The sequence below is a fragment of the Leopardus geoffroyi genome, chromosome A1, assembly GCF_018350155.1.
Source record: "Leopardus geoffroyi isolate Oge1 chromosome A1, O.geoffroyi_Oge1_pat1.0, whole genome shotgun sequence".
NCBI classification, from domain to species: domain Eukaryota; kingdom Metazoa; phylum Chordata; class Mammalia; order Carnivora; family Felidae; genus Leopardus; species Leopardus geoffroyi.
In genome coordinates, this window is record NC_059326.1 from 141,026,211 (window position 1) to 141,038,276 (window position 12,066).

At 36.3% G+C, this 12,066-nt stretch overlaps 1 protein-coding gene across 1 annotated transcript in view; it reads left to right on the forward strand.

Annotated features, from left to right (window-relative positions):
• Nucleotides 1-489: 489 nt before the first annotated feature.
• AGGF1 (angiogenic factor with G-patch and FHA domains 1) overlaps nt 490-12,066 on the forward strand; it is a 29,040-nt gene continuing 17,463 nt past the window's right edge. Inside the window, exons 1-6 of the mRNA XM_045496175.1 lie at nt 490-1,070; nt 3,737-3,839; nt 4,951-5,150; nt 6,104-6,268; nt 9,034-9,222; nt 10,959-11,289. Coding sequence (XP_045352131.1) covers nt 861-1,070; nt 3,737-3,839; nt 4,951-5,150; nt 6,104-6,268; nt 9,034-9,222; nt 10,959-11,289 — 1,198 coding nt within the window. The 5' untranslated portion in view covers nt 490-860. The remainder of the gene's footprint in view (nt 1,071-3,736; nt 3,840-4,950; nt 5,151-6,103; nt 6,269-9,033; nt 9,223-10,958; nt 11,290-12,066) is intronic.

Consider the following 12,066-nt stretch of genomic DNA (forward strand, 5'->3'; position numbering starts at 1 on the left):
TATCCGAGTGACCCATCTGCATGGTAGGGCAAACATCTAATTACCAAACATCTACCCATTTTATCATTCTATGGAAGTGCATTCCTTTCCTCTTAAGTCCCAGACCTCTACCTTCTTTTTAGTTCAGAATGACATAAAAACCTCATTTTGCTTATCTTTGAAATTTCCTCTTCTATGTCCATTTCCCCATACCTAAGCCTATTAAATTTGATTTTTCTCTTGTTAGTATGTCTCATGTGAATTTGATTCTTAGAGCAGCTATAAGGACCTTTGAGGAGACACGAATTCTTGCTCCCTGACTTAGGCAAGCGCAAAAAACGCAACCAGAGGAAGCGACCTTCAACCTAGCTTCCAGGGGCTCGCACACAGTTTCATACCGATTCTCTTTAGGCGCACAGAGAGGTTCGGTGGTAAGGTAGAGAGAATGCGCATGTGTCGTAAGGCCCTTCCCGGTTCCCGTAGTTTCCTTTTAGGCTTTGGCCCCGCCCACCACCAGCGTTTCCGGCTCGGCCCAGGAAGCTTCCGAGTTTCTGGCCACTGCTCTTCTGGCCGACCATTTCGCCAACGTTTTTTTTCAGCTTTTTCGGTTGTGGGGAAGGTAGCTGCCAATAAAGTTTCCCCGTTTCAAAGTCTGGCGGATTGGGCCGGGCTCACCCTCTGTCCCCTTGCTTATTGCCCGCAGTCTTTCTAGGCTACTGGCAAGGAGCTTTAAGGTGTCATGGCCAGGGGCCGATCGGGCCCGGCCGGTCTGAGGCCAACTTCGGTTGCCCGCGGGCTCTCATGGCTTTTGGTCCCACCGGCGACCACCTCAGCGTGAGCGCAGTCCCTCCACGCCCGCGGGCCGCCTTGCGCAAGACTCCATGGCCTCCGAGGCTCCGTCGCCTTCGCTGTCGCCGTCGTCACCACCCTCCCCCGAGCCTGAACTGGCCCAGCTGAGGCGGAAGGTGGAGAAGTTGGAATGCGAGTTGCGGAGCTGCAAGCGGCAGGTGCGGGAGATCGAGAAGCTGCTGCATCACACGGAGCGGCTGTACCAGAGCGCAGAGAGCAACAACCAGGAGCTCCGCACCCAGGTGCGCGGTCCGCTTCCAGCCTCGTGCCCCATTCCACCCAAGGCGATGCCTCCGGAGCCTTTGATAGTCTTGGAAGGGCTGCCTGGCAGGGGCCCAGAACTGCTTTATAGAGTTACCTGAAATAAAAGTTCAGTGCTGTTACAAATCCAAGTACTTTTGGAACTAGCCTAAGAGTTTGGGTTCCTCGATTTAGACAAGTGCGTGAGCTGATGGTGGGAAGTGAACTTCATTACCTTCGTTTTTGTTCTCATTTGTAACGTTCCCTTGGCGTTAGGAACATTTATACTATTTTTTCTAGATCGTTTTTGAGTTTGTTAAAGCTCTGGCCTTGAAGTAGGATCCCATTTATCACTCACTTGGTGTGAACTGATGTTGAGCCTCGGTTGGCCATAAAATGAGAATGTTGGTACCACACAAGCAAATTAAGCGTGAGCAAATGGTTTTAGAGTTTTACACACTGTTGAACGCTATATATTTGCCAGGTTGTTATTCTGGGCATTTACCATCTTGAGTTTTCTGGTGAAAGTAGGGAGGCCCAAACTGTCTTTGTTAGAGACTTTAACCAGCTGACTTCATTTCCATAAAATGGAGTAAGCATAAATATTTAAGCAGTCACACTTCTTTTTTTCTCACTTTTAAAAACGAGCATATTTTTTTTCCTCAGCTTGGTTTGTTGGGCAGTTACACTCTCCCAACAAATTATTTCCCTTTAATTATTAATGTCAGTTGAATTGTCTAGTTCTTTGTGATATACTGGTACATTTCCCAAAATTGCACATAAAGGCTCTACATGAAATGGTAGCAAACTTTGTTATGCTTTGTTATCAAATGATCTGTGAAAATAACTGCCGAGATGCAGTGACTTGTGTGTCCGTTGTATAGGTTGTTGATAGGACGTTATAGAAAATATATTTGTTTGCTCAGTAACTAGTTCTTGAACACTTAACATGAATGCGTAAGGACTGTGCTAGGAGATTACTCAAATGGTTAAGATATGAGGGAAGGGGAGCAAAATATGACAGCCTTAAAAAAAAAACCTTTTATAATTATAAATTGTTAAAGTACTGCTTGTTACAGAGATCTAAAAGAACATTTTTTAGTCTTCGAAGAGCCAGCATTTTGTTACTAGTATTAATTTGATATGGTGGTCTTAACATCAAAATTGAAATGCATAAAAAACCTTGAGTCTACTGTTGATAGTAACTCCTCTTTACCCTCCTCCTAGTGAGCCTCCCCTGGTGGTGGGTATGGTTTCAATGTTAACGGTCATCCCAAATCACTAGTATTTTATTTGGAGTGGCTTGAGAATTGAGGGTGAACTGATAAACATAATACAGGTTTGGGAGTCAAAAGAACTTTGTGCAAATTACTTTGTTCAGATTTCTCGTGCAAAATGGTGATTAGGGTCACTATTTTGTAAGGTTTTTGGAAGAATTAATGAGAGGTTATCCAGAGTACTAAGTTCAGTGCCAAGGATGTAGCAAATACTAAGTAAATTATCTAGTAATAGTGGTAGTAGCCAGAGCCAGGACTGGGGCAAGGTAATCAGTAACCCAGGGCAAAAAATTTAAGGAGTACTCATTGTCTGGTACGGACCCTCTATTTCTGTGAAGCTGAGAATGAGTGCCTCCTTAAATTTTGTGGTCTTGGTGCCTTGTTTGGTTCACTCTAGTTCCACTGGGTGGTACTAATAGGATCTGATAACTAATGAGGTGGCTAGATAATCTGTGTGTAATCAGATTACCACCTTTCGCCTTTTAAGCTTTATGTGTCATTAAATATTTAACTTTTTCATTTTTTCTTTTTGTTTTTTAGTTTTATGCCTATAATAGACGTTGTCTCACACTGAGATCTTTCCCAAATGAGGTGTATTTATGGGATTGCTTCTCATCTGCTTATGGGTGTTTCCATACTGCTGCTCTGACCTTGGCATTCAGTGAGGCACAGGGAGGATAGATAGCCCCCTGAGGCACACCTCCATTCCCTTTTGCTGCAGTTACTTAGTCATGAGACTGTTTAAAGAACAGACTGTCTAAAGAACATGTCTGCTGTTTAAAGAAAAAAAGTACATTAAAGCATATGAGTATTAATATATTTAGGTGAACAGTTAATTCCAGGTGGAGGACACTGAATGATACTAGATAGCTTCATCTGATGAGTGAGAATTAATGTTTTTTTAAATTAATTCTTTAGGGAGAACTGATTAAAATTTTTGTATAAAAACATTTGTATTGTTAGAAATAAGGGATCCTTTTTGAAAAGTCCTGTTAATTTAATTCATCTGATTTTTGGAGGAAATATTTTGAGATTTGGCAAGAGAGTATAAGAATAAAAACATCTCTGGACTGCCTGGCTGGCTCAGTCGGAAGAACTTGTGACTCTTGGTCTCGGAGTTGTGAGTTCAAGCCCCATATTGGGTATAAAGAGTACTTAAATAAAAAAAATTTTAAAAACCTAAAAAAAAAGAAAACATTTCCCTATGCAAATGTGAAAGGTGAAAGAAACTCAGTTATAGCATTTTTTATTTTTATGAAAAGGGACTAGCAGCTTTGGTGCTTCTCTAAAACTTTTACCAAGAAATACAATTATTATAATTTCAGGAGTATGGTGTGTATATTATTAGGTTGCTATACGATTTATTTTCCTTAAGTCTTGTTTTCTTTTAGGTAGAAGAGCTCAGTAAAATACTCCATTGTGAGAAAAACGAGGATAATAAAAAGTCTGATGTAGAAGTACAAACGGAGAACCACCCTCCTTGGTCAATCTCAGGTATTCAGCTTATAATGAAGTTATCTTAATGCTGTTACATTCACATCCTGCTAAGGCAGAGTTTTCTTTAAACTTAAAATAGACAAATATCGAAATAAACATGAGAACTGTTACATTGACTTCTCTCCATATGATTTGGTGTTTTCGGGTAATCTATATGCTGCTCTGGTGGGAAAATAGAAATGTCATTCCTGTAAATATGTAGTATTGCTAATATGTTTTCAGTGGCACATTAACTGAGTAATGTTTGCCATGCTGTGAACCATCTACTCATATCTGGCCTTCCTTGTGACCAGGCACATGTGTTTTCTTGTTGATGCATTCCACTTAGTGTTGTGTTCAGTGCCATTCTCTCAGGCTCTTGTGAGAGTGATGAGCTCACAGCTATGACCTCATCAATGACATTGTGAGGCAAAATAACTGAGCAACTGAGTTTTAATAAATACGGATCACAAGAAATGATCTTTGCATTAAGTTTTGCTTTTTTTAAATTCAGTATGTGATTTGACTGAATTGTTAAACACAGCAGTAGAATTAACATTACATATATGCATGATATGTATATATCTCATATATAATATGATCACACATATTATATATATATGATATATAACGTATGTAACATGATCACACACACACACACACATATATATATATATATATATATATATATATATATATATATACACATTTAAGTCAGCATCATGAGAGAAACTTGACCAAAAGAAATCAGCTTGATTTTTATCCCATGATCATTTGATAGGCAACTATATTAAGGTCGTACGTGATGAGAAGCTCATTTCTTTTGACAGAACACGACCTATATACCTTTTTTCTTTTTTTACTCTTGCTATGGAAAAATCCAAATCTACCACTTTTTTTCCTTTTCAGTTTGACAGCAGGGGTACTGAAGGTGATGTTACAATCAAAGATACCTACTTCTGCAGATTTATCTGCACTATCCATTTTAATCTGTTAAATTGTATACAGTTATAAAAATACATTATGTTTGCCTTGTGTGCTGTTTTGTGTTCAGTGCCAGTGGTTTGGAATTAACTTCTTTTATATATGTTTTCCTAATGTGATATCACCTAATTTGTTTTTGCTACAGATTATTATTATCAGACATACTATAAGGATGTTAGTCTTCCAAATAAAGTGACTGAACTCTCAGTTCACCAAGATCAGGATATCGAAGCTTCTACTTTTAATTCTGAAGACCAGTCACAAGTAGAAAATGATGCTTACGCTGGTACTGATATAACAGAACATGTTAAATGTACGGAAGACCATTTTGCCTCAAATTCACAGGTAACGTTTAGCGTGAAACTGTTGATGGGGCATCTGGCTGTCTCAGTTGGCTGTGAGTTTGAGTCTCATGTTGGGTGTAGAGACTACTTAAGTAAATAAAACTTAGAAAAGAAAAAAAAAACCTGTTGATGCCCGAAACATATCTATCTCTGTTGTTATTATATAGAAAAATAGACTTCTTTGGTCCCTTATGACATATATCAGAGTTATAAACATTCTGTGCATAGTTATGCAGTGAATACTAACAGTTTTTGGGAAACAAAAATTGGAACTTGTTAATATATATAATTGTTTTTCTACTGTATTGTGTTCTAAAAATTTGTGATATACATAAGCTAAAAGAAAATTTATCACTATATTTTGACCCAACCAAAAAATTTTGGGCAATGGCCACAATATCTTGTTCACACTAAAAATTTTTTTTTAAGATTTTATTTTTTAAGTGATCTTGCCACCCAATGTGGGGCTTAAACTCACAACCCCGAGATCAAGAGTCACATGCTCCACCAACTAAGCCAGCCAGGCACCCCCATACTAAAATTATTTTAATTCTTATTTAATGTCAAATATCTTCCCACTATTGCCTGAGTGTCATAGAAATGTGTTTCTTCACTTTCAATCAGGATCCCAGGATTCAAAGATAGTCTTAAAGACTATATCAGAATCTATATTTTGTAGATTATTACCCTATAGTATCAGGCCATATTTTTGAGTAATGGTCACTCACTCATTTCTAATATCTTCAAAACTGGGTCAAAATTGAATTAACTAAAACACTAGTAACTATTTTTTACACTGGACCACACTATAATTGATAGCCATTTCTTTCTATTGCAGAAATTGAAGTCTTATTATTTAAAATTGCTTTAAGTCTATTTTTTTCTTATTCTGCCAACTTCTAAATTGACACAAGGAAGTATTGGTCTTACTTGACATGAATGTATCTTACCTAGGAGCCAGCGTCTGTATTAGCAACGGAAGATACATCCTTAGAAGGTTCTTCTTTAGCTGAAAGTTTGAGAGCCGCAGCAGAAGCTGCAGTGTCTCAGACTGGATTTAGCTATGATGAGAACACCGGACTGTATTTTGATCACAGCACCGGCTTCTATTATGATTCTGTAAGTATCTCCAACCTTTCAGTGTTGTATGGTTGTGTCCTTGCTGCTCGATACCAAGTATTCAACCTTAAACTGAATTAAGAAAAGCAAGAGGCTGCGTTTAAATTCAAAACTGTTTGATTCAAAGCTATTTAACATGAGTAAAGAGTTGTAGAATAGCTTATGATGCTACATTTCTATGTTCTTAACTAAATAAGTTAATTGTGGTTATTATAGATTAATATTTCCGAAAGGTCTAATAACCTTTTATATGTCAAGTAACATGCAGAGATGTTAGGGTATCAACACACTTGATCTTAGCCAAACGGCCAAGAAGCGATTTTAGAGTATTAATAAAAACAGTTAACTATATTGTTGTGCAATGTTTAAAAACCTAAAAACCTAATATTTTTTCATAGAATTGATAAGGAAGTGACACTGTTAATGCTAGGCTTGGCCTGAGATACTTTAGAGTTGTTTCAAATACTTAATCCGTTTGAGCCCCAAAGGGAGTCTTTTTCTGGAATTCTCAATAGCATGTTTATTATTAGTTTAAAACTTCTTTGGCTTTTAAGCATTTCTTTTTATTTTTTCATTTTTATTTTTTTAAGTTTATTTCTGAGAGAGAGCATGAGCAGGGGAGGGGCAAAGAGAGAAGGAGAGAGAGAGAATCCTAAGCAGGCTCCACATAGTCAGCACAGAGCCTGACATGGGGCTTGATCCCATGAACTGTGAGATCATGACCTAAGCCGAAATCAGTAGCCAGACACTTAACTGATGGAGCCACGCAGGTGCCCCAGCATTTCACTTGGTTTAAAAATCAATTTTAACAGTGAGAACTAGGGATTTAGTATGGAATCAGACATGTTATGCGTGTAATGGACCACTGACCAGGACAGAACGAGAAAACAAAGTTCATGATTTATAATTCAGTATTATGGCTGTTGCTGTTTGGTACTTGAAATGGAATTTCATTTAGGATTTGATGAAAATGATGATGACAGTTACATATGTATATACCTCAACCTCAGTGGCTTAGGCATGTGATCTCCTCAGGAATTATAGAATGTGGTACCCCAAGTGGAGCAGATGTTCACCATTCCAATCACTGGAATTATTGTTAGCTAATTGAAGGAACATAATGATAATACTAAATAGTTAGATGAAAGATTTCATTAGCTTGTCAGTTTGCTCTTGGTTTTCTTTGTAAATCCCTTATGAAGAAAGGGTTTTCTTCCACAGAGGTATGCTAATTGACAATGCTAATTAATACCCAAAAAATTAATGTTTTTTTATTACCAAAGAGAGTAGCTGATTAAATATTTATTTGGTTTTGAGGAGAATACAGAGTTTGTATGTATATGATGTTAGTCTTCATCATTCGTCTACCTTCCTTTCTGTCTCTTTCCTCCTACATCTCTTCTATAAGTGGTTATGTGTAACATTGTGTAGGTTGTGTTTTAGTAAATTAGGGACATCATTGTTTTGCCCTTTTTATTGTGCCAGTTTTCATTTTATTTTTTTATTTTAATTTTCATTTTTCTTCTATTTTTGAAAATGTGTTTTGGACTGGAAGACACGAGATTAAATAGGTTTGAGTTATATAAGTTTTATTATCATCACTTCCATTCAGTTTTTTAGTTTCAGGAAAGATAGTGAGAATTCTGACTATTTTTGTAAGAGATCCACAAAGTGAATTAAACACAATAAATTGCAGTAATATCAACTCTTAGAAAATAGTCTTTTCCAGGCAGGTTTAGTTGGTTAACCTTAGTATATTGTAAGATGTTTCCAACTCTGATCTATATAGGTTTATGATGTAAATAAAACATAGATTGTTCCATTAAATCTTGATTATAAAATATGGGCCAGTATCTAATAAATATAGATGATTATATAAATTAATCGTTGTGGTTTTTATCCATAATTTGCCAAAATTCATTTTTGCATAGCTCTTTTACTTAATTACTTACGGTAGAATTAGTAAAGACAGTTATTTATCACTTTCTTTATATAAACTATTATGTTGTATTTATGAGCTTAATTTTTGTAAGTTTGAGGGTTTGTTTTGTGAGAGAGAGAAAGAGAGAGAGAGAGAGCAAGCAAGCACAAGCTGGGGAGAAGGACAGAGAAAGAGAATAGATCCCACAACCCTGGGATTATTACCTGAGCTGAAATCAAGAGTTGGATGTTCAACTGACTGAGCCACCCAGGCACCCCAGAGCTTAATTTTAATTTCAGTTTTTCTTCAGAGCTTTTAGTCGTGAACACTAAAAGGCAGATGTTTGTTTCATGACATTGAGAGAATGGTTGGGGGTTTTATACTACCAAACCATTATTGGGTAATCATAAGGATAATAAGTCTAGAATTGCTTTTATGGTCAGCTGTTTTTGATGCATGCCTTAGTTTTCATGACTTCTGAAAGGTTTTTTTGTTGTCATTTTTCATTAATGTATTAAGTTGAACCATATGAAATTCCTGTTTTTGTAAATGTGAAAATGGTCAAATATTGCCAGTTTCATGAGATTCAGTTTAATATTTAAAGGTATTCGTTTTTCGTACTAAGAAAATCACTGCAAATATTGCATGGCAAAGTATTTTGGAAAATTATAAGCATTTTCCTTTCTGTCATCTTTACTCGTTATCTTCAGAAAATACTAGAAACATTTATTAAAAAAAAAAAGAAACCTTTACTATTTTTGAATGTATTTGGTTTATGTTGTTTATTTTTAAATTTTATTTCATCTTACCTGATTAGAACTTACTGTTTTCTTGTCTTTGAAAGGAAAATCAACTATATTATGATCCTTCCACCGGAATTTATTACTACTGTGATGTGGAAAGTGGTCGATACCAATTTCATTCTCGAGTTGATTTGCAACCTTATCAGACTTGTGGCACAAAACAAAATAAGGATAAAAAATTGAAGAAGAAAAGAAAGGATCCAGATTCTTCTATAACAAATGAGGAAAAGGTAATGTCTTCATAATTTTAAAAATTTATATAATGATGTAATGCTGTCAAAGTTTTTGATGAAACTGAAAATCATAATTCAGTAAATATATTTCAAGCATATCAAGATAACAAGATATCAGAATCTATCAACCAAGGAGCATTCACATGGGGGCGAACATGTACTTTTTCACAAATTCTCAGTCACTACAAATAGAAGGCATTTCTTAAAGTTCGAAGGAGGTAGATTTAGGGCAGATAAAATATTCATGTGTTACATAATTTGGAAGAAGAGCAGTCAGACCCTCAGTCAATTGTGTAATTGCACAATTTACAATAATAAAAGCACAGATTGTATGTAGGTGTAGATAAAAGTTCAACTTCTTAATCATGTTGAGCTATTTCTTACCTATTATGTTAGCAAACATTAAATCAGTTGCTAGCAAATACAGGGTAGTTACATATTTATTAGAAGTGGAAATTGGTGTGTTTGGGGAAAGTAGACGGGCCCTTTGTATCAATCACCATAAAAATGTTCATATTCTTTAACTGGAAAATCTCATTTCTAGTAATTTTCAAAATCCAAAGAAAGAGAAATACTCTGTTATATAGCAGTATATTTTTTTTAAGTTTATTTATTTTGAGAGAGACAGAGACAGCATGAACAGGAGAGGAACAGAGAGAAAGAGAGACAGAGAGAGAGAGAGAGAGACAGAGACAGAGACAGAATCCCAAGCAGGCTTCATACTGTCCGTGCAGAGCCCCACGCGGTGCTCGAATTCACAAAACTGTGAGGTCGTGACCTGAGCCGAAACCAGGAGTTGGATGCTTAACTGACTGAGCCACCCAAGTGCCCCTATATAGCAATATTTTTAAGAACAGAAAAAAATGAAGAGTTCATATGGCCTGCAAGATCCTGGTTAAGAAAAATGATAGTATGTTTAATTGAAAAAACATTCTTTAGGTCTTAAAATGGTAATATATAAAAACAGAGGGGAACTTTAAAAATGCTTGTGATACTAGGGGCGCTTGGGTGTCTCAGTCAGTTAAGTCTCCAACTTCAGCTCAGGTCATGATCTCACAGCTTGGGAGTTCAAGCCCCAATTTGGGCTCGGTGCTGACAGCTCAGAGCCTGGAACCTGCCTCAGATTCTGTGTCTCCCTCTCTTTATGCCACTCCCCAACTCTCCTACTTGAGTGTGCTCACGTTCATTAATCATTTTATAGTGATAAAATGTTATTTATATATAATAAGTGATAAGATTTTGTAGATACTAGGTAGATAAAATAATAAAATGAATTTCACCTGCTTTTACCTTTTTACTGTGGTTTCTAGGAAAATTTAAAATATATACACAGCTTACATTATATTTTTGTTGGACAGCAGTGGTCTAGGCTGTCGCATGGTCTAAGCAATATGTGATAAGAGCCTGTACTAGGACAAATGATAAGGAGAGAGAATTGGGATAAAGTATAAACATAGTCCGTAGCACTTGGTAATTGATTCCATGTAATAGTGAAGGGGATGTCAAAGATAACTATACGATTTTTGTTGTGGATGATAAATGGATGGTAATGTCATTAAGCAAGAAAGGGAACATGAGAGGAAGAGGGGTTATAGGTAAGAGCTGTTGTTATTTCATATATAATGTATGTATATCTTCACTAATTCATTGAAACATTTGGCATTAAACATTAGAAGATGGTCGTGTTTAAGACATTTTTCTCTGTTCCTACCTCCCTACCTACCTCTTTCCAGGATTTGAATTCAGAAGATCAAAAAGCATCCAGTGTTGAACATATAGGCTGCAGTGAGGGAGAAGATTTTGCAAATGTGAAAAAGAAAGCCAAAATGGACATTCATTACAAAAACAGTCCCACCAAATTCACTGTTCCAGTTAGTGGAAAGACTGTAGAATCTTCTCTTAATGAAAACATTTATAATTCAATGTCATTTAAAGATGAGAAAATCGTGGAGACTGATAGTGAGCCAGAAGAAGGTGAAATTACAGACTCTCAGACAGAGGACAGTTATGATGAAGACATTACCAGTGAGGACAATGTAACTGCAGAAGATACTGAGGATGAAGGTGAATAAATAACCATTGTTTAATTTTCTATAAAGAACCCAGTTTGGTCACTGTAAAAGAGCAAGACGTTAAAAATGTTAGAAACGCATGTAATGTATCTGCCAAAAAATAAACTGTTTGAAGCTGATTATTTTAATGATAGTGTTGAAAATTATGTGGGCTACCACTTGGTTATTTTTAGAGGGAAGGATTTGAATACATGACTAATACTTGGACCTTTAAAGTTTTATTGCATCGAATGGCCTAATCAGTAGAACAAAACCAAGTTACATATATTCTAACCCTAAAGATACATGTGTTGTCTGTCTGAGTGGGCTAGATCTTTGGAGGCCACTTATGAAATTGAAGGGAAAAAGTAAATTGCCTTTAAAAACATGTAGTCCATAAATTAAGCTACATAAGTATTAGGGTAAGTCTTAATTTTTTAATTTGAGGTCATAAAGGCATACTTTTAAAACCCAAGATTTCATATTAGGCCATATGAACTTATTTTCTTCTTGAAAATAGTCACCCCCCCCCTTTTTTTTTTTTTAAAGGAGGACTCAGTTTTTGTAAGTTAATATAAGAATTCTTGTTTAGGAGAAATTTGTTGTTGTTTTTGTTTTGAGAGAGTGCTAGCTGGGGAGGGGCAGAGAGAGAGGGGGGACAGAGGATCTGTAGCAGGCTCTGAGGACAGCAGAGAGCCTCATGCAGGACTTGAACCCACAAACCTTCATAAGATCGTGACCTGAGCCTAAATCAAGAGTCCGATTCTTTTTTTTTTATTTTTTATTTAAA